The 26369-nt window shown below is 60.8% G+C and overlaps 1 protein-coding gene across 1 annotated transcript in view; it reads left to right on the top strand.

Annotated features, from left to right (window-relative positions):
• Nucleotides 1–26369, top strand: part of PIEZO2 (piezo type mechanosensitive ion channel component 2) — a 337873-nt gene that overhangs the window by 306373 nt on the left and 5131 nt on the right. The window contains exons 40-49 of the mRNA XM_048508534.1: nt 2787–2957; nt 3952–4344; nt 15794–15952; nt 16898–17045; nt 18387–18575; nt 18735–18821; nt 20497–20669; nt 23661–23780; nt 24754–24833; nt 26056–26263. Of these exons, the coding sequence (XP_048364491.1) occupies nt 2787–2957; nt 3952–4344; nt 15794–15952; nt 16898–17045; nt 18387–18575; nt 18735–18821; nt 20497–20669; nt 23661–23780; nt 24754–24833; nt 26056–26263 (1728 nt within the window). The remainder of the gene's footprint in view (nt 1–2786; nt 2958–3951; nt 4345–15793; nt 15953–16897; nt 17046–18386; nt 18576–18734; nt 18822–20496; nt 20670–23660; nt 23781–24753; nt 24834–26055; nt 26264–26369) is intronic.

Here is a 26369-nt window from a genome sequence, read left to right on the forward strand (position 1 = left end):
TTTCTGCCCCCCCCCCACATGATGAACTCTGTATGCGTGTGCCCACAGAGAGGGCTCCGAGTGCCACCTCTGGCACCCATGCCATAGGTTCACCATCACTGCTTTAAGGGAAGCTATTTTTCTCTAGTAAAATCTCATAGAAACTGGTCAGCTATAATGATACTGTTAGACTTTAAAATGCTGATTCTCATATTGTCATTTATACTAAAGTTACTGGTCTGTATTCACCAATATACCAAAGACTCAAGGGCCCTAACCTAGAAATAAAATTTCAGGGGCCTCAGTGGGCTGCATCTGCCACTCCCTCTTAAGGAAAGTTAAATTTGTTAGAAAATTTCCTGGACTATTAAACCCAACCCAAAAAATACAAATAAAAAAAAATCTCCATCCATCCCTAGTCAGCTCCATTTCCCTTTTTCCTCCTGTCTTGAAGTCTTAAAGGGCAATACGTGATCCTGGGTGCTAGTACAAAGGTCACACACAGGCCTCTTATGTTTATTTAGGTTTTTTAAAATAAAGTTTTAGTTTATTCAAACTATTTAATAAGTAAAATAATTTAAACACATCGGATTTGTTTTGGTGCCTGCTATGTAGTATTTATTTATGTCAAACCACTTCTGCTTCTTACTTCCATTGAAAGCCATAAGGCAGTTGTGACTCGACACCACTTATGAACTAACATAAGAGGCCTCCTCACTCTACCTTTTGTTCTTTTACCACGATGTTTGATCGATCCCTGAAATTTACAATTTGTTTCTGGTATTGCTCCTCTTGAATACTATTTTACTAACTGTTCTTAATCCTTATATTTTGATGAAACATATTTTTACAAATATGGATGTTTGTAAATTTACAAATATCTTAAGGATTATATCAATGACTGTTCTGCCCTCTAGCTCACCTTAACATCCCACCATTCTAAGGAAATAAAGCAGAAATTTCCAGCCTTCATTATTGGTAAAACTGCTGCATTTTCTCTGGGTAGAGGTTCTAAGTAGCCTTGTTGGCCCAAAGAAAATTGCAGACACAAAACAGCGCATGAACTTTTGAACTTGTCATCAGGCTGGATATTGTTAAAAAAAGCAGAGGAAGGAAAAAAAACATATGTTTCATGACTGGTGTATTTTGTATACATACCCTTTTGAATGCAGATTTAATAGTTGATGAAGCCTGCCACTGCCAAAAAGCCCCATAGAGTTGAGGGGTGCCATGCACGGGAAGGGAAGTGAGGGAGGGGATGGGAGGGGTGGCATGCAAGGAAGGGGAGGGGCCCCAGCATCTGGACATGGCCCACCCACCCTAGCAGAGGGAGGGGTGGCATGCAAGGGAGGCCTAAGGTCCAGTACGCCACACAACTGGCCCTCAAATCCAGGAGGGAGCCAACTAATATCAGTCCCACCCCTGGAAACGCTTCCTTCCCCCACCCCTCACTGGCATTTTAGCAGGGCACCAGTATGGCCCCACCACAGCCTGAACTTCTGGACTTTGTGATGGCAGGGTTGCAGGATATGCGACTGTACATCTGTTTCCTCAGCCAGAGTAAGTGCTCAGGAGGGAGAATTCCCTGGTGTGGCCACATGCTGTTTCCACAGACTTTTTCAGCCCCCCTCCCTTTAGATGTGACTGCTGGTCATTTTCCCAGATTACTTTTCTGTTGAACATTTATTTATTGATGAAGTTTCAGGGATTTCCAAAGTAGACACCTGTTACATGGTTTTTTGTCTTTCGCTTATGGCCCAGTGAAGAGTTCTGGATTTAAAAAGTTGGACTTTTTATGTGTCATTTAGGTTTGTCATAATATACGATATTACATGGCTTTTGTTTTTGAGTCTTTGGTGGGTAACTATCAAAGTGCTCTCTCAGCACAATCCACTGCAGGGTTTAAGATATTACTTTCCTTTATTTCAAACCTCTCTCTTCAACACAGTTTACTGTAATGTACATTCTAATCCTTTTCAGAAACTTTCCTTTCAGCAATGTAACATTTGACCTTTAATTTCCCCCTACTTTCTTTATTTCTGGTGTTGTCTGTTTGCATTTCATCAACTGTTGACTCTATAACTATAATTGATCAGAATCCTGACGTGCCTTCATTGTCCTGTCATATTGAAACAATAAATGAGATATGAGCGTTTATTGTTGTTGTTGTTGTGTTGGTTTGTTTGTTTGTTTGTTTGTTTGTTTGATATACCGCTCTACCCCCAAAGGGCTCTGAGCGGTGACATTATTGGCATTTCAGTTACATTATACTTGCAGTAAGATTCTATAAATTAATAGACACATTTGGAAAACAAATTTCAATTTTAAGGTATTTTATAGATTATTCTGTTGTATTTTGTTCACAGTGAGTAAAATGCTGCTCGTGTTATCAATAAAATGCATGCCAAATAATATTCACAATCTGTTTCCACTAAAAAGAGGAGCTTTATATTTAACAGATCTTGCAGAAGTTGGACCTTACACTCATACTAAATAGCAAAAGTAGACATTTGAAGTTTAGGGTTTCAGAAACAGGTAGACAAAAGTTAAATCCTAAAGGCTTAGTAGCTACTGTAATCGATAAAAGATTGATCTGCCACTTACCAGCTATTAATCCTGTGTTGTTATAATCTTGCTAACCTTACTCTTAATAAGAACCAATGAATTCTAGAAACAATAGCTCCTTCACTCCTCCCAGAACGTTTTTATCTCAGTCTTTATATTGTGCATGACCAGCAAGTTTGTTCAGTATTGTACCATGTAATCATTCTGGTGGTATTTAACTTTGTAACTGTTCACCCTGCTAGCTGCTGCACTGAAGCAACCACGCTGTTATTGTCAAGACAGTCAACCCTTGATGATATAGATGGACCAGACCTTATTCCTAAAACGAGTGAGCGGGCAAGACCCAGGCTTCGTAAAATGTACAGCATGGATATGTCCTCTTCATCTGCTGATAGTGGCAGCATTGTATCAAGGTGCTTAACTCATGCATGCTGTGTTTGCTCATTTACCTTGACCATCATTTTTTTTACTTTGTAAAATTTCATGAGTTTGATGCTTGTGTTTCAATGCAAGCAAAATTATTTACATACTCATTTGAAGCATCTCCCACATCTTTAAATTCATACTTGCAGACTTTGATGTCATTTTAATTGTTCTTTTTTGTGTCTTCTACTTTCAATCTAAGGTTCCTAAACTAAATGACTATTGTTTAAAGTAATTTTAGCTTGAAATTATAATTAAGCTTCAATGCTAATATAGCTTCAAATGCTAATTAAGATAGCATTTTGGTTAGAAGTTAACATCATTGCCAATAATTGGTTGGATCCAAAGCACCATTAGTGGAAGTCAGTGGAGACACTATAATGTGAAAATTGTGCTCCCCGGCTTCAACTGCTGTGACCAGAAGGGGTAGAGTGGGAGCAGATCGGAGAGTAGCTTCAGAAACATGGCAACTACTGAAATCCCTTCTAGTGTTTTGCCTCATGCAGTTGCTACAGTCATTCTCTCATGTCATTCCTATTCTCTTCTGTCACACTTGGAATTTTGGAGGTAGGCTTCAGCTCCCGTGGGTCCCAGAGGATTTGGGACACTGACTGTTGTATTTTTGTCTTGTCGGGAGAACTGGGAAATTATAACTTGAATTTCCCAGCTTGGCTCATATCTGTTGACTCTGCTGTTCAGAACTATATTGCATATGATGACATTTTTCTGTCAATACAAGCAGAACGGCACTGATGCCAACGGAAGGGCATATCTGGATCCAACCCAATAGGGTTTAACATGGAAGAGACAATTCTACTAAGAACGGGACAATTCTATTAAGAATGGAGTAGGAAAATGCAATTCTGTTTCTTAAACTTTTCTATATTGCTGATCTATGGTTAGGTATATACCAGAATTAACTCAATATTGAAATTCTGTGAAATGAGAAGTTGACAAAGATGTTCTTCCACATGTTCCTGACAGTGAGGCCACCCAAATCACCATGCTGTATTCCCGTCAGGGAACAACAGAAACCATTGAAGAAGTTGAAGGGGAGGAGCATGAAGAAGGGGCAGAGATGGCATCAAGACAAGAGCATGATATGGAAGATTATGGCCTGGATTCTGAAGGGGCTGCATATACTTCTGACACAGATGTACCATCTTATTCGGGTCTGGATGGTATTGCTGAACCCCCACCTTCATATAGCAAAGCTGTGAGCTTGGAACTTTTCCCCTTAGATGGTTCCCAAGATGGCTCTTCTGACAAAAACCAGATGATGATAAGCCCAGATGAACTGGAAGCTGAAAAATCAGAGGATCCTATACTCCCCATGTTGACCCATGAGCTGACTGCAAGTGAACTGCTTCTAAACAAGTAAGAACCATAGGACAACTTTATTCACAGGCACATTGATGCCTATAAAGGAAATCATGTAATATTGAAATGTTTTGGTTTGGTTAGATCAGGGGTAGGGAACCTGCGGCTCTCCAGATGTTCAGGAACTACAATTCCCATCAGCCTGGGGGGGGGTGGGGGGGGGGGGGGGTGGGGGGGGGGGGGGGTGGGGGGGGGGGGGGGTGGGGGGGGGGGGGGGTGGGGGGGGGGGGGGGTGGGGGGGGGGGGGGGTGGGGGGGGGGGGGGGTGGGGGGGGGGGGGGGTGGGGGGGGGGGGGGGTGGGGGGGGGGGGGGGTGGGGGGGGGGGGGGGTGGGGGGGGGGGGGGGTGGGGGGGGGGGGGGGTGGGGGGGGGGGGGGGTGGGGGGGGGGGGGGGTGGGGGGGGGGGGGGGTGGGGGGGGGGGGGGGTGGGGGGGGGGGGGGGTGGGGGGGGGGGGGGGTGGGGGGGGGGGGGGGTGGGGGGGGGGGGGGGTGGGGGGGGGGGGGGGTGGGGGGGGGGGGGGGTGGGGGGGGGGGGGGGTGGGGGGGGGGGGGGGTGGGGGGGGGGGGGGGTGGGGGGGGGGGGGGGTGGGGGGGGGGGGGGGTGGGGGGGGGGGGGGGTGGGGGGGGGGGGGGGTGGGGGGGGGGGGGGGTGGGGGGGGGGGGGGGTGGGGGGGGGGGGGGGTGGGGGGGGGGGGGGGTGGGGGGGGGGGGGGGTGGGGGGGGGGGGGGGTGGGGGGGGGGGGGGGTGGGGGGGGGGGGGGGTGGGGGGGGGGGGGGGTGGGGGGGGGGGGGGGTGGGGGGGGGGGGGGGTGGGGGGGGGGGGGGGTGGGGGGGGGGGGGGGTGGGGGGGGGGGGGGGTGGGGGGGGGGGGGGGTGGGGGGGGGGGGGGGTGGGGGGGGGGGGGGGTGGGGGGGGGGGGGGGTGGGGGGGGGGGGGGGTGGGGGGGGGGGGGGGTGGGGGGGGGGGGGGGTGGGGGGGGGGGGGGGTGGGGGGGGGGGGGGGTGGGGGGGGGGGGGGGTGGGGGGGGGGGGGGGTGGGGGGGGGGGGGGGTGGGGGGGGGGGGGGGTGGGGGGGGGGGGGGGTGGGGGGGGGGGGGGGTGGGGGGGGGGGGGGGTGGGGGGGGGGGGGGGTGGGGGGGGGGGGGGGTGGGGGGGGGGGGGGGTGGGGGGGGGGGGGGGTGGGGGGGGGGGGGGGTGGGGGGGGGGGGGGGTGGGGGGGGGGGGGGGTGGGGGGGGGGGGGGGTGGGGGGGGGGGGGGGTGGGGGGGGGGGGGGGTGGGGGGGGGGGGGGGTGGGGGGGGGGGGGGGTGGGGGGGGGGGGGGGTGGGGGGGGGGGGGGGTGGGGGGGGGGGGGGGTGGGGGGGGGGGGGGGTGGGGGGGGGGGGGGGTGGGGGGGGGGGGGGGTGGGGGGGGGGGGGGGTGGGGGGGGGGGGGGGTGGGGGGGGGGGGGGGTGGGGGGGGGGGGGGGTGGGGGGGGGGGGGGGTGGGGGGGGGGGGGGGTGGGGGGGGGGGGGGGTGGGGGGGGGGGGGGGTGGGGGGGGGGGGGGGTGGGGGGGGGGGGGGGTGGGGGGGGGGGGGGGTGGGGGGGGGGGGGGGTGGGGGGGGGGGGGGGTGGGGGGGGGGGGGGGTGGGGGGGGGGGGGGGTGGGGGGGGGGGGGGGTGGGGGGGGGGGGGGGTGGGGGGGGGGGGGGGTGGGGGGGGGGGGGGGTGGGGGGGGGGGGGGGTGGGGGGGGGGGGGGGTGGGGGGGGGGGGGGGTGGGGGGGGGGGGGGGTGGGGGGGGGGGGGGGTGGGGGGGGGGGGGGGTGGGGGGGGGGGGGGGTGGGGGGGGGGGGGGGTGGGGGGGGGGGGGGGTGGGGGGGGGGGGGGGTGGGGGGGGGGGGGGGTGGGGGGGGGGGGGGGTGGGGGGGGGGGGGGGTGGGGGGGGGGGGGGGTGGGGGGGGGGGGGGGTGGGGGGGGGGGGGGGTGGGGGGGGGGGGGGGTGGGGGGGGGGGGGGGTGGGGGGGGGGGGGGGTGGGGGGGGGGGGGGGTGGGGGGGGGGGGGGGTGGGGGGGGGGGGGGGTGGGGGGGGGGGGGGGTGGGGGGGGGGGGGGGTGGGGGGGGGGGGGGGTGGGGGGGGGGGGGGGTGGGGGGGGGGGGGGGTGGGGGGGGGGGGGGGTGGGGGGGGGGGGGGGTGGGGGGGGGGGGGGGTGGGGGGGGGGGGGGGTGGGGGGGGGGGGGGGTGGGGGGGGGGGGGGGTGGGGGGGGGGGGGGGTGGGGGGGGGGGGGGGTGGGGGGGGGGGGGGGTGGGGGGGGGGGGGGGTGGGGGGGGGGGGGGGTGGGGGGGGGGGGGGGTGGGGGGGGGGGGGGGTGGGGGGGGGGGGGGGTGGGGGGGGGGGGGGGTGGGGGGGGGGGGGGGTGGGGGGGGGGGGGGGTGGGGGGGGGGGGGGGTGGGGGGGGGGGGGGGTGGGGGGGGGGGGGGGTGGGGGGGGGGGGGGGTGGGGGGGGGGGGGGGTGGGGGGGGGGGGGGGTGGGGGGGGGGGGGGGTGGGGGGGGGGGGGGGTGGGGGGGGGGGGGGGTGGGGGGGGGGGGGGGTGGGGGGGGGGGGGGGTGGGGGGGGGGGGGGGTGGGGGGGGGGGGGGGTGGGGGGGGGGGGGGGTGGGGGGGGGGGGGGGTGGGGGGGGGGGGGGGTGGGGGGGGGGGGGGGTGGGGGGGGGGGGGGGTGGGGGGGGGGGGGGGTGGGGGGGGGGGGGGGTGGGGGGGGGGGGGGGTGGGGGGGGGGGGGGGTGGGGGGGGGGGGGGGTGGGGGGGGGGGGGGGTGGGGGGGGGGGGGGGTGGGGGGGGGGGGGGGTGGGGGGGGGGGGGGGTGGGGGGGGGGGGGGGTGGGGGGGGGGGGGGGTGGGGGGGGGGGGGGGTGGGGGGGGGGGGGGGTGGGGGGGGGGGGGGGTGGGGGGGGGGGGGGGTGGGGGGGGGGGGGGGTGGGGGGGGGGGGGGGTGGGGGGGGGGGGGGGTGGGGGGGGGGGGGGGTGGGGGGGGGGGGGGGTGGGGGGGGGGGGGGGTGGGGGGGGGGGGGGGTGGGGGGGGGGGGGGGTGGGGGGGGGGGGGGGTGGGGGGGGGGGGGGGTGGGGGGGGGGGGGGGTGGGGGGGGGGGGGGGTGGGGGGGGGGGGGGGTGGGGGGGGGGGGGGGTGGGGGGGGGGGGGGGTGGGGGGGGGGGGGGGTGGGGGGGGGGGGGGGTGGGGGGGGGGGGGGGTGGGGGGGGGGGGGGGTGGGGGGGGGGGGGGGTGGGGGGGGGGGGGGGTGGGGGGGGGGGGGGGTGGGGGGGGGGGGGGGTGGGGGGGGGGGGGGGTGGGGGGGGGGGGGGGTGGGGGGGGGGGGGGGTGGGGGGGGGGGGGGGTGGGGGGGGGGGGGGGTGGGGGGGGGGGGGGGTGGGGGGGGGGGGGGGTGGGGGGGGGGGGGGGTGGGGGGGGGGGGGGGTGGGGGGGGGGGGGGGTGGGGGGGGGGGGGGGTGGGGGGGGGGGGGGGTGGGGGGGGGGGGGGGTGGGGGGGGGGGGGGGTGGGGGGGGGGGGGGGTGGGGGGGGGGGGGGGTGGGGGGGGGGGGGGGTGGGGGGGGGGGGGGGTGGGGGGGGGGGGGGGTGGGGGGGGGGGGGGGTGGGGGGGGGGGGGGGTGGGGGGGGGGGGGGGTGGGGGGGGGGGGGGGTGGGGGGGGGGGGGGGTGGGGGGGGGGGGGGGTGGGGGGGGGGGGGGGTGGGGGGGGGGGGGGGTGGGGGGGGGGGGGGGTGGGGGGGGGGGGGGGTGGGGGGGGGGGGGGGTGGGGGGGGGGGGGGGTGGGGGGGGGGGGGGGTGGGGGGGGGGGGGGGTGGGGGGGGGGGGGGGTGGGGGGGGGGGGGGGTGGGGGGGGGGGGGGGTGGGGGGGGGGGGGGGTGGGGGGGGGGGGGGGTGGGGGGGGGGGGGGGTGGGGGGGGGGGGGGGTGGGGGGGGGGGGGGGTGGGGGGGGGGGGGGGTGGGGGGGGGGGGGGGTGGGGGGGGGGGGGGGTGGGGGGGGGGGGGGGTGGGGGGGGGGGGGGGTGGGGGGGGGGGGGGGTGGGGGGGGGGGGGGGTGGGGGGGGGGGGGGGTGGGGGGGGGGGGGGGTGGGGGGGGGGGGGGGTGGGGGGGGGGGGGGGTGGGGGGGGGGGGGGGTGGGGGGGGGGGGGGGTGGGGGGGGGGGGGGGTGGGGGGGGGGGGGGGTGGGGGGGGGGGGGGGTGGGGGGGGGGGGGGGTGGGGGGGGGGGGGGGTGGGGGGGGGGGGGGGTGGGGGGGGGGGGGGGTGGGGGGGGGGGGGGGTGGGGGGGGGGGGGGGTGGGGGGGGGGGGGGGTGGGGGGGGGGGGGGGTGGGGGGGGGGGGGGGTGGGGGGGGGGGGGGGTGGGGGGGGGGGGGGGTGGGGGGGGGGGGGGGTGGGGGGGGGGGGGGGTGGGGGGGGGGGGGGGTGGGGGGGGGGGGGGGTGGGGGGGGGGGGGGGTGGGGGGGGGGGGGGGTGGGGGGGGGGGGGGGTGGGGGGGGGGGGGGGTGGGGGGGGGGGGGGGTGGGGGGGGGGGGGGGTGGGGGGGGGGGGGGGTGGGGGGGGGGGGGGGTGGGGGGGGGGGGGGGTGGGGGGGGGGGGGGGTGGGGGGGGGGGGGGGTGGGGGGGGGGGGGGGTGGGGGGGGGGGGGGGTGGGGGGGGGGGGGGGTGGGGGGGGGGGGGGGTGGGGGGGGGGGGGGGTGGGGGGGGGGGGGGGTGGGGGGGGGGGGGGGTGGGGGGGGGGGGGGGTGGGGGGGGGGGGGGGTGGGGGGGGGGGGGGGTGGGGGGGGGGGGGGGTGGGGGGGGGGGGGGGTGGGGGGGGGGGGGGGTGGGGGGGGGGGGGGGTGGGGGGGGGGGGGGGTGGGGGGGGGGGGGGGTGGGGGGGGGGGGGGGTGGGGGGGGGGGGGGGTGGGGGGGGGGGGGGGTGGGGGGGGGGGGGGGTGGGGGGGGGGGGGGGTGGGGGGGGGGGGGGGTGGGGGGGGGGGGGGGTGGGGGGGGGGGGGGGTGGGGGGGGGGGGGGGTGGGGGGGGGGGGGGGTGGGGGGGGGGGGGGGTGGGGGGGGGGGGGGGTGGGGGGGGGGGGGGGTGGGGGGGGGGGGGGGTGGGGGGGGGGGGGGGTGGGGGGGGGGGGGGGTGGGGGGGGGGGGGGGTGGGGGGGGGGGGGGGTGGGGGGGGGGGGGGGTGGGGGGGGGGGGGGGTGGGGGGGGGGGGGGGTGGGGGGGGGGGGGGGTGGGGGGGGGGGGGGGTGGGGGGGGGGGGGGGTGGGGGGGGGGGGGGGTGGGGGGGGGGGGGGGTGGGGGGGGGGGGGGGTGGGGGGGGGGGGGGGTGGGGGGGGGGGGGGGTGGGGGGGGGGGGGGGTGGGGGGGGGGGGGGGTGGGGGGGGGGGGGGGTGGGGGGGGGGGGGGGTGGGGGGGGGGGGGGGTGGGGGGGGGGGGGGGTGGGGGGGGGGGGGGGTGGGGGGGGGGGGGGGTGGGGGGGGGGGGGGGTGGGGGGGGGGGGGGGTGGGGGGGGGGGGGGGTGGGGGGGGGGGGGGGTGGGGGGGGGGGGGGGTGGGGGGGGGGGGGGGTGGGGGGGGGGGGGGGTGGGGGGGGGGGGGGGTGGGGGGGGGGGGGGGTGGGGGGGGGGGGGGGTGGGGGGGGGGGGGGGTGGGGGGGGGGGGGGGTGGGGGGGGGGGGGGGTGGGGGGGGGGGGGGGTGGGGGGGGGGGGGGGTGGGGGGGGGGGGGGGTGGGGGGGGGGGGGGGTGGGGGGGGGGGGGGGTGGGGGGGGGGGGGGGTGGGGGGGGGGGGGGGTGGGGGGGGGGGGGGGTGGGGGGGGGGGGGGGTGGGGGGGGGGGGGGGTGGGGGGGGGGGGGGGTGGGGGGGGGGGGGGGTGGGGGGGGGGGGGGGTGGGGGGGGGGGGGGGTGGGGGGGGGGGGGGGTGGGGGGGGGGGGGGGTGGGGGGGGGGGGGGGTGGGGGGGGGGGGGGGTGGGGGGGGGGGGGGGTGGGGGGGGGGGGGGGTGGGGGGGGGGGGGGGTGGGGGGGGGGGGGGGTGGGGGGGGGGGGGGGTGGGGGGGGGGGGGGGTGGGGGGGGGGGGGGGTGGGGGGGGGGGGGGGTGGGGGGGGGGGGGGGTGGGGGGGGGGGGGGGTGGGGGGGGGGGGGGGTGGGGGGGGGGGGGGGTGGGGGGGGGGGGGGGTGGGGGGGGGGGGGGGTGGGGGGGGGGGGGGGTGGGGGGGGGGGGGGGTGGGGGGGGGGGGGGGTGGGGGGGGGGGGGGGTGGGGGGGGGGGGGGGTGGGGGGGGGGGGGGGTGGGGGGGGGGGGGGGTGGGGGGGGGGGGGGGTGGGGGGGGGGGGGGGTGGGGGGGGGGGGGGGTGGGGGGGGGGGGGGGTGGGGGGGGGGGGGGGTGGGGGGGGGGGGGGGTGGGGGGGGGGGGGGGTGGGGGGGGGGGGGGGTGGGGGGGGGGGGGGGTGGGGGGGGGGGGGGGTGGGGGGGGGGGGGGGTGGGGGGGGGGGGGGGTGGGGGGGGGGGGGGGTGGGGGGGGGGGGGGGTGGGGGGGGGGGGGGGTGGGGGGGGGGGGGGGTGGGGGGGGGGGGGGGTGGGGGGGGGGGGGGGTGGGGGGGGGGGGGGGTGGGGGGGGGGGGGGGTGGGGGGGGGGGGGGGTGGGGGGGGGGGGGGGTGGGGGGGGGGGGGGGTGGGGGGGGGGGGGGGTGGGGGGGGGGGGGGGTGGGGGGGGGGGGGGGTGGGGGGGGGGGGGGGTGGGGGGGGGGGGGGGTGGGGGGGGGGGGGGGTGGGGGGGGGGGGGGGTGGGGGGGGGGGGGGGTGGGGGGGGGGGGGGGTGGGGGGGGGGGGGGGTGGGGGGGGGGGGGGGTGGGGGGGGGGGGGGGTGGGGGGGGGGGGGGGTGGGGGGGGGGGGGGGTGGGGGGGGGGGGGGGTGGGGGGGGGGGGGGGTGGGGGGGGGGGGGGGTGGGGGGGGGGGGGGGTGGGGGGGGGGGGGGGTGGGGGGGGGGGGGGGTGGGGGGGGGGGGGGGTGGGGGGGGGGGGGGGTGGGGGGGGGGGGGGGTGGGGGGGGGGGGGGGTGGGGGGGGGGGGGGGTGGGGGGGGGGGGGGGTGGGGGGGGGGGGGGGTGGGGGGGGGGGGGGGTGGGGGGGGGGGGGGGTGGGGGGGGGGGGGGGTGGGGGGGGGGGGGGGTGGGGGGGGGGGGGGGTGGGGGGGGGGGGGGGTGGGGGGGGGGGGGGGTGGGGGGGGGGGGGGGTGGGGGGGGGGGGGGGTGGGGGGGGGGGGGGGTGGGGGGGGGGGGGGGTGGGGGGGGGGGGGGGTGGGGGGGGGGGGGGGTGGGGGGGGGGGGGGGTGGGGGGGGGGGGGGGTGGGGGGGGGGGGGGGTGGGGGGGGGGGGGGGTGGGGGGGGGGGGGGGTGGGGGGGGGGGGGGGTGGGGGGGGGGGGGGGTGGGGGGGGGGGGGGGTGGGGGGGGGGGGGGGTGGGGGGGGGGGGGGGTGGGGGGGGGGGGGGGTGGGGGGGGGGGGGGGTGGGGGGGGGGGGGGGTGGGGGGGGGGGGGGGTGGGGGGGGGGGGGGGTGGGGGGGGGGGGGGGTGGGGGGGGGGGGGGGTGGGGGGGGGGGGGGGTGGGGGGGGGGGGGGGTGGGGGGGGGGGGGGGTGGGGGGGGGGGGGGGTGGGGGGGGGGGGGGGTGGGGGGGGGGGGGGGTGGGGGGGGGGGGGGGTGGGGGGGGGGGGGGGTGGGGGGGGGGGGGGGTGGGGGGGGGGGGGGGTGGGGGGGGGGGGGGGTGGGGGGGGGGGGGGGTGGGGGGGGGGGGGGGTGGGGGGGGGGGGGGGTGGGGGGGGGGGGGGGTGGGGGGGGGGGGGGGTGGGGGGGGGGGGGGGTGGGGGGGGGGGGGGGTGGGGGGGGGGGGGGGTGGGGGGGGGGGGGGGTGGGGGGGGGGGGGGGTGGGGGGGGGGGGGGGTGGGGGGGGGGGGGGGTGGGGGGGGGGGGGGGTGGGGGGGGGGGGGGGTGGGGGGGGGGGGGGGTGGGGGGGGGGGGGGGTGGGGGGGGGGGGGGGTGGGGGGGGGGGGGGGTGGGGGGGGGGGGGGGTGGGGGGGGGGGGGGGTGGGGGGGGGGGGGGGTGGGGGGGGGGGGGGGTGGGGGGGGGGGGGGGTGGGGGGGGGGGGGGGTGGGGGGGGGGGGGGGTGGGGGGGGGGGGGGGTGGGGGGGGGGGGGGGTGGGGGGGGGGGGGGGTGGGGGGGGGGGGGGGTGGGGGGGGGGGGGGGTGGGGGGGGGGGGGGGTGGGGGGGGGGGGGGGTGGGGGGGGGGGGGGGTGGGGGGGGGGGGGGGTGGGGGGGGGGGGGGGTGGGGGGGGGGGGGGGTGGGGGGGGGGGGGGGTGGGGGGGGGGGGGGGTGGGGGGGGGGGGGGGTGGGGGGGGGGGGGGGTGGGGGGGGGGGGGGGTGGGGGGGGGGGGGGGTGGGGGGGGGGGGGGGTGGGGGGGGGGGGGGGTGGGGGGGGGGGGGGGTGGGGGGGGGGGGGGGTGGGGGGGGGGGGGGGTGGGGGGGGGGGGGGGTGGGGGGGGGGGGGGGTGGGGGGGGGGGGGGGTGGGGGGGGGGGGGGGTGGGGGGGGGGGGGGGTGGGGGGGGGGGGGGGTGGGGGGGGGGGGGGGTGGGGGGGGGGGGGGGTGGGGGGGGGGGGGGGTGGGGGGGGGGGGGGGTGGGGGGGGGGGGGGGTGGGGGGGGGGGGGGGTGGGGGGGGGGGGGGGTGGGGGGGGGGGGGGGTGGGGGGGGGGGGGGGTGGGGGGGGGGGGGGGTGGGGGGGGGGGGGGGTGGGGGGGGGGGGGGGTGGGGGGGGGGGGGGGTGGGGGGGGGGGGGGGTGGGGGGGGGGGGGGGTGGGGGGGGGGGGGGGTGGGGGGGGGGGGGGGTGGGGGGGGGGGGGGGTGGGGGGGGGGGGGGGTGGGGGGGGGGGGGGGTGGGGGGGGGGGGGGGTGGGGGGGGGGGGGGGTGGGGGGGGGGGGGGGTGGGGGGGGGGGGGGGTGGGGGGGGGGGGGGGTGGGGGGGGGGGGGGGTGGGGGGGGGGGGGGGTGGGGGGGGGGGGGGGTGGGGGGGGGGGGGGGTGGGGGGGGGGGGGGGTGGGGGGGGGGGGGGGTGGGGGGGGGGGGGGGTGGGGGGGGGGGGGGGTGGGGGGGGGGGGGGGTGGGGGGGGGGGGGGGTGGGGGGGGGGGGGGGTGGGGGGGGGGGGGGGTGGGGGGGGGGGGGGGTGGGGGGGGGGGGGGGTGGGGGGGGGGGGGGGTGGGGGGGGGGGGGGGTGGGGGGGGGGGGGGGTGGGGGGGGGGGGGGGTGGGGGGGGGGGGGGGTGGGGGGGGGGGGGGGTGGGGGGGGGGGGGGGTGGGGGGGGGGGGGGGTGGGGGGGGGGGGGGGTGGGGGGGGGGGGGGGTGGGGGGGGGGGGGGGTGGGGGGGGGGGGGGGTGGGGGGGGGGGGGGGTGGGGGGGGGGGGGGGTGGGGGGGGGGGGGGGTGGGGGGGGGGGGGGGTGGGGGGGGGGGGGGGTGGGGGGGGGGGGGGGTGGGGGGGGGGGGGGGTGGGGGGGGGGGGGGGTGGGGGGGGGGGGGGGTGGGGGGGGGGGGGGGTGGGGGGGGGGGGGGGTGGGGGGGGGGGGGGGTGGGGGGGGGGGGGGGTGGGGGGGGGGGGGGGTGGGGGGGGGGGGGGGTGGGGGGGGGGGGGGGTGGGGGGGGGGGGGGGTGGGGGGGGGGGGGGGTGGGGGGGGGGGGGGGTGGGGGGGGGGGGGGGTGGGGGGGGGGGGGGGTGGGGGGGGGGGGGGGTGGGGGGGGGGGGGGGTGGGGGGGGGGGGGGGTGGGGGGGGGGGGGGGTGGGGGGGGGGGGGGGTGGGGGGGGGGGGGGGTGGGGGGGGGGGGGGGTGGGGGGGGGGGGGGGTGGGGGGGGGGGGGGGTGGGGGGGGGGGGGGGTGGGGGGGGGGGGGGGTGGGGGGGGGGGGGGGTGGGGGGGGGGGGGGGTGGGGGGGGGGGGGGGTGGGGGGGGGGGGGGGTGGGGGGGGGGGGGGGTGGGGGGGGGGGGGGGTGGGGGGGGGGGGGGGTGGGGGGGGGGGGGGGTGGGGGGGGGGGGGGGTGGGGGGGGGGGGGGGTGGGGGGGGGGGGGGGTGGGGGGGGGGGGGGGTGGGGGCTGAACATCTGGAGAGCCGCAGGTTCCCTACCCCTGCCCTATACCCTTTCTCTCACACTACTTCCTCTTTTGCTCCTCCTGGCACCACCTGCTTCCTTCTTTCCTCCCTCAGCAACTGACCCACCTTGTTTCTGCCCCCCACTTCACTATATTTTTATTCATTGACTTCATTTATATCCAGCCTTTCTCCTCAGTGCAGACCCAAAATAGTTGGCATTATCTCTCCTTGATTTTATCCTCACAACAACCCTGAAAAGCTGCTGCTGAGACTGAAGGATCCTTCTGAGCATGCATCACTATGCTGGGGGGAGGGGGGGAGCAATGCAGCAGAGACTACCACCAGGCTGAAATAATTTTATTTCACTTTTGTATGATCTTTTGCTCTGTGTTGGGCTTTTGCTCTGTGTTTCTCATGCAATTGTAAGGTGCGGCAAATTAGGCAATTCAAATACCCCAAATAGATGGATTCCCTCTCCATGTTCTTGGCATATTGTTCTGTGGTCCAAATCCCTCAACCATAGCTTCTCAGGCTCACTTGGGAGTGGGAGTAAACTGTATCATTCAGAAGTAATTTGAGGTTGTAATGACCCCAAACACAAAATAAGAACCTAAATACAGCAAACTTTTCCAAAATCAGAAAATTATGTAGGACAGAATGCTACCCACTTTTCTGCTCAGTCCTACCTGATTCCCCCCCCCCCCCCCCAGCTCAACTTCCATCCTGCATAGCACTGGTCCATGTAAATTCCATTTATTCCTTTCTTCTCTGGTTGATAGTGGACAAGTTGGCAGGTTCTAACCAATGGAATCTTTCATTCATCTTCTACAAATTTACCATAGAAAGTTCAGTAAATTCATTTTAATGTCCATTGATAATTGTATTGTAGTTTATACTGTTATATTATTGTTGTTGTTTTACTTTGTAAGCTGCCTTGAGCAGTTCTCTGGAAAAGTGGCGTATACATTTTCTTAATAAATAAATGCACAGCATTTTGGTATACATTGCACAAATAGATTAGCTGTATTTCTTTGTCTTTCTTTCTTTCTTTTGCTGAACAGTGGGTCTTTCTTCACAGTTACTCGAACCCTCTCCAGAGGGCTGTGAATGAATTCTGAGCTTTCATCTTTTTTTCCCTAAAAGCAGCTATCCAAAAAGAGACAAACTTGGGGAGAAGGGGAGGGCTTCAAAAATATTCTCCGATACCGTAAGAGAGAGAGATTGATAATACTCATTGGATTATCAGATTGTTTCAGAGTATGAATGCATAAAACTCGTGTTCTGTCTCTTTAAATTTCATTGCAGGAAATTTAGCCAGAATCTAGTTGCACAACTCTGGTATTTTGTGAAATGTGTCTATTTTGGATTATCAGCATATCAGATACGCTGTGGCTACCCAACCCGTGTACTTGGAAATTTCCTTACTAAAAGCTATAATTATGTAAACCTCTTCTTATTTCAAGGGTAAGGGTCTGTTTTCCACACATACATAAACTCTGTATTTCTTTCTTTGTTTCTTAATTTTTCTTCAACACCTTTTTTACATTTGAGACATTAAGGTTTTCTTTTCATTGGGAGTTCTGGTTATATAATGTGGTTAATTGATGAACATTATTGGAAGTCCCGTGGTGCTGAGTGGTAAGCTGCATTATTGCAGTCAAAACTCTGCTCACAGCCTGAGTTAGATCTCAATGGAAGTCAGTTTCAGGCATCTGACTCAAGGTTGACTTAGCCTTTCATCTATCTTCGTTTGCTAAAATGAATACCCAGCTTGCTGGGGGTAAAGTGTAGATGACTGGGGAAGTTTAATGGCAAAACCACGGAAACGAGAAGGCCCGCCTAGTGGATGTCGCCATGTAATCGCCATTACTATCCCATGGACGAAAGTAATCTGGCGCTTGTACATCTACCTTTACTACTTCACCTGTTCAGAACATTAGTGAACTATTGTTTAAATAGTTCATCATAAGATTAACAGAGGTATAATGAATGGTGAAAAAGATAGCTAATTTTGTAACATTTGTCAAAAGTGCCCACATTATGTAGTTAATTCACTATGTCAAGACACCTAATGCTGTTAGAATTTAAATTTAGAAAAGGCAAAACAATAAATCGAAGAAATTGTCTCCGGCCATTGATTGTCATCTCAGAAGCTGATGATATGAATCGGCCCGGAAATGTCTTGTCTTACAGGTCTTGAAGTAGCTCTCGGAAAGATTGTCGTGGGGGTAGGGAGAACTGCCTGGATTGTTTTTTCTCAGGCCCTTTGTGGTTTCTTCAGGAGCTGATGTCATGAGGTCTTTGTATTAAATTGATTAAGAATCTATAAATAATCTGAAATATTACATTAGATGCAGCATCGTGCTTTAAAGTAAAGCTGATTACCTACAGTGATCCCTTTATGTTTAGATTCCGCCTGGTTCCATTTTTGACTGAGTTGAGGGCAGTAATGGACTGGGTTTGGACAGATACTACGTTAAGTCTGTCTAGCTGGATATGTGTTGAAGATATTTATGCCCATATATTTATCCTGAAGTGCTGGCGGGAGTCTGAAAAAGTAAGAAGTATTTTTTGTTGTTGTGAATATATCTTTATTCTTTTGCATCCCTTATAATAAAGATAGATCATATCATATATTGAAGAGTTATAGTCCTTAGGGGGAAAGTATCTCTGTACAAAAATATGACTGTGCACAAGTATAGAAATGATAAGAACAAACATGACATTAAGTAAAAACAAATAAAAATAAGTCAAGCAGAATAGCAGTAGTACCAATGAAGATGAATACCCCAACCCCCCCCCCCTCCACACACAAATTGATCTGTTCTGATAACTGGGGGTGGGGGAGGTCTTACAGTTGTGGTGGGGTTAGATGCACTGCAGCCAGGGATGGCACAGTCATGGAACAGCCACACCATCTGCTAAGAGGTTTGCTGTGCCATGGCCAGCCACCCAACAGCAATGCTCTCCCCTACCCCCATGAAAGCATCCAATGCATCACAATGGCATGCATTATTGTTTTTGCCAGCGTACGTTCACACCAGCAAATGGGGCACTCCTGGGCCAAAAGGGCTCAGGAATCCAACGAATGCTAGCCTGGCTCCCAGGAACTCCCTCTTAAGCACTGGCAGGAGCTCCTGCACAGAAGTTACACTGGCACTTGGGTGTTGCACTGCCATGTGGTCCCCCAACACTGGTGTAAGTGCCCCTTACGCCAGCGCAAGAGGCATTTATGCCAGTGCTAGGATCATACCACCTACCGAGGCCTTTTGCCCCACTCCCTCTGGGGATTGCACTGCCAGTCTGACACAAAAATGATAATAAAGTGTGCTCCTCACATGGGGAGATTTTGCCCATAAAGTTTGAGGATAATAATTCTAACATGAACTGAAAAAAGGCAGTAGAATTATCAGTAAAAATTAACATTAAGGGTCTAGAACACAGAATGGCTAATCTACTGACATATTTAAGCCATATAACCCAAAACTGAGAAACAAAGAGAACCCGGAGGGGGCTGCCCGAATGGGGAGAAAGCTTCAGCCTGGGCAGGGGCAGGGAAGCTGCTTAGCCACATCCTCATCTGTATCTGAGGTGCAGGAACTTCTGCCTCAGGAGCCTGTTCCTTCCAGAGGCAGGAGAGAGAGCGTCAGTCCAGGTTGAGGGAAACTAGCTACTTAGCCCTTTCCACCTTTGTTCCTGAGGCCCTGAGGGAACCTTTGTCTGGAGGAGAACTGTCACTTGATTTATGTCATGTCTTTTGTTGTATACTATGGTTTGTTTAGTTTGATTTGCTTATGGGAAATTGTCTGGTCCTGATTTGTAGGATAAGGTAAAATAAACATGAATAAATAACCCAGACATATTTTTCATAATTTTTTTTTACTTTTGCCTGTTTCAGAGATATCCCCAGCCAAGGGGCCAGAAGAAAAAGAAGGTTGTGAAGTATGGAATGGGTGGCATGATTGTCGTCCTGCTGATTTGTATTGTCTGGTTCCCGCTGCTCTTCATGTCTCTAATCAAATCTGTTGCAGGTGTTACAAATAGACCACTTGATGTTTCCATTACAATAACCTTAGGAGGTTATCAGGTACAAACAAAACCAAATCCAAAACTACACATTTCCCCTGCCTATATTTATGCTAATTGTTTATTAATGTGGGACTTAAGTTTCGGTTTTAAAAACTGTTGGTTTTTAAATGAAAATGTTTGGAAAAAAAATCTGCCTCTGTACATTTTTGTTTTCCAGCCTATATTTACAATGAGTGCTCAACAAAGTCAACTTCAAACTTTAGATAGGGAATATTCCATTTTTACAAAGAGTTTTAAAGAAAATGTAAGTAATTTTCTTGTTCAAAAACTTGCTGCGCTTTCAGATATTATATGTTATTATCATTATTTTTTTTCATAATGGGTGATGTTTTTGAAGTAATTTGAACATATGTGTGACCAGCTAGTATTGTGGACACAGCTTGTTGTGTGCAGCCCTTGGAATCAAAAGACCTCTGTAACTTTGCAGTGTTCAAACGTTTCTTTTAGATACCAGTTGGGAACAGAGACAGGCCACACACACTAATGTTAGACATTTAAATTGAAACAGTTCACTAAGTGGAATAGTATGCAACATCTTAGCACTAGCTAAAAATCAAGTAATGTGCATTACACAATGATATAGTGGTCAGTGGCCAACTGTTCTACTTCCCTGGCAGAGAATGAAGTCGAGTTCCACTTGAGTAGCAAGGAGAAAGCAGAAACTCCTGGTTACATCTTACTCCTACCATGTTGGAGAGCATTGAATCAGATTGCACCTTAACTTTTAGTAATGGTTTCTTTGTCACTCTAAATGCTACTGGCTGAGCTTCCATTTCATTAGTGTCTGGCTTCCTACATTTCCTGAAAGTTCACAGAGATACGTCAACAAAATGAGCTTTTGAATTTAGGCCATGCTGAACCACAATAGCAGACTTCATGTTGCTCCAGGATCCTGCTCTCCATTCCTGCATTCAAGCATTGTGACATTAAAACCTTTCCATTCTCAGTCTTCTCAACTGAATTAATTGGTTAGGAACTAGAAAAACGTACAGAAGAAAACTTGGTTTTTATAGCCTGCTTTTCTCAAGGAGTCTGAAAGGGGCTTACAATTACTTTCCCTCCCCCTCCCTACAACAGACACCTTGTGAGGTTGGAGGGGCTGAGAGAGCTCTGAGAGAATTGTGGCTAGCCCAAGGTCATCCAGTAGACTTCATGTAGGCGAGCAGGTAAACAAACAGAGCAGGTATCCAGATTAGAGTGCAGCACTCTTAACTAATGCACCAGGAAGCACATGGCAGCAATGGAGGCAAAGGTAGAAAATGAGGAGTGGTTGGCATTGGGAAAAAAGAAAGAGGAGGCAAGAGCAGGCGACTTTGAGGAAGGAACAGTGGTGTTTGGAGGTTGGAGGAGGATATGGTGGTGATTGGTGGGTTGGGGGGAATGAACAAGGGGAAGGAAAGTACAACCAGTGGGTGAGACATGATTTCCTGTTTCCTGAATGTTCTTGCAAGCTTAATCCACAACCTCCTTTCATTTCATTTCCCACTGGGTCTTATAGCAAAATGGACATCATTCAGTATTACAGAATTATTCTTGGATCATATTCTTGCTAATTGTGTAAAATTTCATATTTAGCAAAACACAGTCTATTCTGATTTGTTTAGAAACAAGCCAGCTAGCTGAAATAAGTTTAATATATCCCTATCTGTCATAGAAAATGCGAAGCATTGATGGACTGCTGCCACTGGCTTCACTAGTACCAGTTTTGTGCTAGTCTTTCGCTTTTCTACAATGAGGGGAGTGGGGTTGTCTGCTGCCAGATCTTCCTACTCCACCTATTGTTCTAGTTGTGTACATGCAGCCTCTTCAAGGCACTTTCCAGTTATTCTTTTGAAGGCACTGAATGCATCCTCCTACCAATAACTTCCAAATTATTTTTATCATCCTTTTTCATTCATCTTCCTATTTCATTTCTTTAGGCTGCTTTGCAATTTTTGGAGAATTATGCTTCTGAAGATGTAACAGTTGCACAACTAGAAGGCAACTCAAATTCCTTGTGGACCATCAGTCCTCCAAGTAGAAGGAAAATGATAGATGAGCTCAACAATACAGACTCTCCATTTACTCTGGTTGTTTCATGGAGTGTTCAAAGGTATGGCTTCACAGATGTAAGGTGGATCTTGATAACCTTAAGCCATCCAGTCTGTGCCCAGTTATGTCATGGAATGTCCTGCAGTGCCTTATCTGAAGCTAAATACTTAATTAAGGACTCAAAAAAGTCTGAACTGATGGCTCCACCTCTGAAGGGAATCCACTCCTACAACGGGCTACCTTTTATATTTAAAACACTGGTGGTGGGTCGGGAAAGAAATTACAGATAATTTTATACCCGAATAAATCCAAATCCGAATTTTACCGAATTTTTAGGGTATTTACCAAGCCTATGGTGGACTTAACTTGTATTCACATGTAATGAAGAGCCTGAAATGTATTGTCGAAGGCTTTCATGGCTGGATTCAACTGGTTGTTGTGGGTTTTCCGGGCTATGTGGCCATGGTCAGGTAGATCTTGTTCCTGACATTTTGCCTGCATCTAGGGTCGGCATCTTCAGAGGCCGGCAACTCTGTGATAGACCTCTGAAGATGCAGGCCACAGATGCTGGCGAAACGTTAGGAACAAGATCTACCAGACCACGGCCACACAGCCCGGAAAACCTGCAACAACCAGCCTGAAATGTATTCATTGCTACTGCCTTGGTCAGACAGCCTATTTTCACTGCTGCTAAAATAAAATATTTTATTCATTCTCTCTCCTGGAGCCTCTAATAAGGTCTGGGGCCTCTAAAGACCTGATCCTGAGTCACAAATTATGATATCAAAAGTGGCATCAGGCTGCCCTGCAATAAGTGGTAAACAAGCCAACTGTTCTTTCCTACTATTTCTCCACAATATTGACCCACCAGGGACATTCCTCGTGACTTTAAATGAACTGGCAGTTTGAGGCAAATAACAATATTTATTCTATATTATGTTAACATAGATTTATATTATAAATTTATATATTACTATATTAATTTATATTATAAATTTATATATTACTAGATTTATATTACTATATTAACACAAGATTTATTTATTTACAAAAACACTTTTTCAGACCAAATTAACAAATCTTGTAAACGGATGGAAAAACAAGAGTATGATGAAAAATGGGAACTGTATTTCTTATTTGAGGCTGAATCAATTATGCAAGAATAATAACAATAGTAACAATATTAATTTGTTATTGACTAAAGCCTCTTCTGCACATGCAGAATAATGCACTTTCAATCCACTTTCACAATTGCTTGCAAGTGGATTTTGCTATTTCACACAGTAAAATCCAGCTGCAAAGTGCATTGAAAGTGGATTGAAAGTGCATTATTCTACATGTGCAGAAGGGGCCTAAGATGTAAGTAACTGCTTACTAGATACTTATTGCTGTTTTGGAATTAAATGTTAAAAGGTAACAAATTTTAAAACTATGTAATGTTCTCTCTGAATGATATTAGTGTTGTAATTTTAAGGACCAGTGTGTTCAATTATAGCTAACTAGTGGGGCCCAGCCACGCGTTGCTGTGGCAATTGTCCTTCTCATCACAGTCCGCAACCCACACAGATGTCCATGCAGGTTCAATGATTCCCAGCATAGCCTTTTGGGAGCAGCAGTGGCGTAGTGGCTAAGAGCAGGTGCACTCTGATCTGGAGGAACCGGGTTTGATTCCCATCTCTGCAGCTTGGGTTGTGGAGGCTTATCTGGGGAATTCAGATTATCCTGTGCACTCCCACACACAACAGCTGTGTGACTAGTCACAGCTTTTAGGAGCCTTCTCAGCCCCACCCACCTCACAGGGTGTTTGTTGTGAGGGGTGAAGGGCAAGGAGGTTGTAAGCCCCTTTGAGTCTCCTACAGGAGATAAAGGGGGGATATAAATCCAAACTCCTCCTCCTCCTCCTCCTCCTCCTCCTCCTCCTCCTCCTCCTCCTCCTCCTCCTCCTCTTCTTCTTCTTCTTCTTCTTCTTCTTCTTCTTCTTCTTTCGGGGTGGTCAAATTGAATCTCTCTTTCCCTTTTCAATTCACATTATTATATGGTGCTGTCTTGGTTTTTAGTATAAGGTAACCCTTTCCATTCCACAAAGGAACTGTCCAGAGTGCGAATCTGCTGTCCATGAGGCTGGTTGACACGCACAGTCCTGGCTTGGGTAAGGCAGTACTGGGGCAAGGAGGCTATCCCAGTCAGGCAGCAGAGGGAGGGTGGGTGGAGGCTGACTCAGATCGGGAAGGCCAGCTCCCTGTGTTCTTAAAGGGCCACGTGTATAAGAAGCGGAGGCAGTAGTGTTGGTTCGCCCCCACCCCACGGATTTTCTTAGAAGAAAAAGGCAAACTCCAGATTGCTTTTAGTAAAAGAGAGCTGTGGCGAATATGGGTGAGGAAGTGGGTAAGTGGTGGTTGGATGTGAGGAAGGGCAGAGTGAGGTGTGTGAGGATGAGCTGGATGTGTATTGTGTGGTAGCAGTGGGTGAGGCACAGAGAGTGAAAGTTACCTGCATGTGTGTGTGAGAGGGAACCCCACCTGACGTCTCACACGGCAAAGTGTGTATGTGTTTCACTTCCACTTGTATTACCTAACAGTATTACCTATTTACTGTTGTAACTGCTCATCTCTGGCCATCTGCACGAACATTCTAAGCCCTCATACCAAGCCCTCAGGCCACAGACAGGCTGCATGAACATTCTAAGGGCGACAGTTAAACACAGCCAGCTTCATGGCCTGGTGCGCCAGGAAAAAGACGTTTTACCTGGCTCAGGTATGGACTTTTGGCAATTTGAAGGTCCGATTACCTGCCCGCAACAGGGAGGGACGTCCTGTGAAAATTTGGGGGCGATCCGTCCAGCCGTTTCGGTGTTAGGGCAAGACCAACAAACGAATGGTTAGCTTTTTATATATATAGATGATGTATAGTGTCAAGTTTTCAGTTATTTCTTATTCAGAATGCATCTTCCAGTGTGAATACTAATTTGAATATAATAAAATCAAAAATATTATGTTTTGTCTAAATTTTGTAATTACATATCATGAATTCTTTTGTTACCTTTTTATTGCAGAAACCTCTCTCTTGGAGCAAAAGCAGAAGTAGCATCATCTAAGCAGTCATTTCCCCTTCCAAATGAAACAAGAACCGACCTTGCTAAAATGATGCAGGACACAAAGATTGTGAACAAAGTGTAAGTTATCTAACCACTCAAGTTCGTTGTCCTTTTACCCAATGATTTGATGACCATATGTGGATGACAAATATGAAACACAAATATGTGAACACAAGAGGTTTACAATGACATACTGCACATTATGTATGCATGAAAAGCTGTATCAGCATGCATCTTAAATGAAAAGTCAGAAATGTACATTGCTTGTTGTTTGTTGCTTTGTGGTCATTCATGATTTATCGCCTATCCACATTCTCATTCTTGCTGTTTTGGGGAATCGTAGTTGCAGAACTAATGATACATAAAGGTTGCGACACAATTAACATGTCTAACAAAGTCAGTTGAATACTTCATTGAGAAATGCATGTTAATTCATTCAAAGTTCTCTGTATAACTACTCTGTATAACTACTCTGTATAACTACTTTATAACTACTTTTTATATCCCCCCTTTTCTCTCCTCTAAGGATACTCAAAGGGGCTTACAATCTCCTTTCCTTACTTTCCCTTCCCCCCTCACAACAAACACCCGGCGAGATTGGTGGGGCTGAGAGAGCTCCGAAAAACTATGACTAGCCCAAGGTCACCCAGCTGGCATGTGTTGGAATGCACAAGCTAATCTAGTTCACCAGATAAGCCTCCACAGCTCAAGTGGAAGAGCGGGGAATCAATCCCGGTTCCCCAGAATTAGAGTGCACCTGCTGTTAACCACTACACCATGCAGGATTCATTGAGCGAGGGATACAGTCCCTGACAATGGGAAGGAAAAGTTATGTCCATTGAAACGACTGGAAGCATCTATTGGATGGGTCTTCTAATACTACTAGTTTAAAATTCAACTCTTCAAAGAAGTCAAGAGACAACACTGAAGTAGCTGACCTGCATTACCAATTGTGACTGAAATTAAGGTTACTGCATCATGTCATTTTTGAGAGTGTACATGTTCTATATACCAATTTAAATTAGTATCTCCCTTCATTTTGCTTTTTCAGGACTCTGAGAAATGTATATCCGCATTATATCAAGGCACCTAGTGATTCTCTTGCCAAACCATTGAAACAACTTATGAAAGGTATGGATTTTTAGCAATAAGCTGCTTGCTTTCTGATTTTGCACTTGGATCGTCTAGAGAGTTTTGGTGATCCTTCCTAACAATAATTCTGTGATCTTGTTACTGCAGCTTTCTCTTGTTTATTCATCGTTGCCAACCATCTTAGTGAAAGTTTGCGGGGGGTGGGGTGGGGGGTATTATGACACCTTCCCACTGTGCCTCACAAACTGTATTCAGGCTGGCATCATAGAAAAGTCTTTGGCTGAGCCAGACAGAGATTGATATTCTCTTGTGGCTGTTGTGGGTTTTCTGGTCTGTGTGGCCATGGCCTAGTAGCTTTTGCTCCTCACATTTTGCCTGCATGTATGGCTGGCATCTTCAGAGATTCTGTCCTCTTTTTCCCTTCACACCAAACCGCTATTGGTCCCTCAAAATTTAAGGAACAGCTGGGTGAGTAAGAGCATAGCAAATGGGGAGACTTTCTGTGGAAATGGGAGGATGGCTGTCAAACCTCACACTTCCTTTCCTCTCTCGTTTGCTGCTGGTTAGCTCATGTTCCATACCCAATTTAAAAATCTGATATTTCAACATGGATCATCACAGTTTCTGAAAACTATTTTTTCTCAAGTGAAATTAAAGGTCAAACCAGCTGAGATCCTGTATGTTCTACCTCACATTTCAACTGTATTTTTATTGTAAACATTGGAGATTTTAATCTTTCTCCTCATTCCATTTTCCCAATCTCAAATGGCATTCTGGAGCTACTCACTCAGTTGGGAGAAACAAGCAGAAAACATTCAGGCAACCTTTATTTCCCCCCTGGTGGTTCAAATAATGGCTCCAGGAAGCTTTTTCAGGTCAAGGAAATGGCATGTGGACCGGGTTAGCCACCTCTTCCCTTTATTGTATACTGCAGTCCTTATCATGAAAAAAATACTGGTGACACAACCACATATGTTCCAACAACACATTTTTACCTCACCTTTATTAACATTTGGTTGTGCCCACCTCCCCCCCGCCCCCGGAACCAGATTAAAATACCTATGCAATCGAGCTCATAGGCCACCAGGTGGTTTGAGTTCCTCACACAGCCTTTGTATGCATATAGTTATTTCAGTCTAAGCTCATTGAAATCAACGGACTAGAATAACTTTACATAGTCACTTGACATTATAATCATATAATGGGTAAGGGCAGGCATAATATTATAAGTTTCTGACAACATGGTTTCTCTTTTGGGTAGGTGGTGAATTTACAAACCTTACTGTTGAATTGGTCAAGAACAAAGATGACAGCAGCAATAACAATAGTGATGAATTTCATGAGTGGTGGATTGTCAACCAGGGAGACAAAAAAGTTTTGAAAAATGATGTTAAGCAAGCTAGCCTGGAACTTATTGTATTCAGTGACAAAGTGAGCCCTCCCAGCCTTGGATTCTTGGCAGGCTATGGGTAAGCCACAATCTTTCATTAACATCTGAATATCATTTGTAACATTTTACTTAACTTCAATATCACTAATTTGGCTCTGGAACAGAACTGCTACAGTTTGTGTTTC

Source organism: Sphaerodactylus townsendi, linkage group LG09, assembly GCF_021028975.2.
Source record: "Sphaerodactylus townsendi isolate TG3544 linkage group LG09, MPM_Stown_v2.3, whole genome shotgun sequence".
Classification (NCBI taxonomy): domain Eukaryota; kingdom Metazoa; phylum Chordata; class Lepidosauria; order Squamata; family Sphaerodactylidae; genus Sphaerodactylus; species Sphaerodactylus townsendi.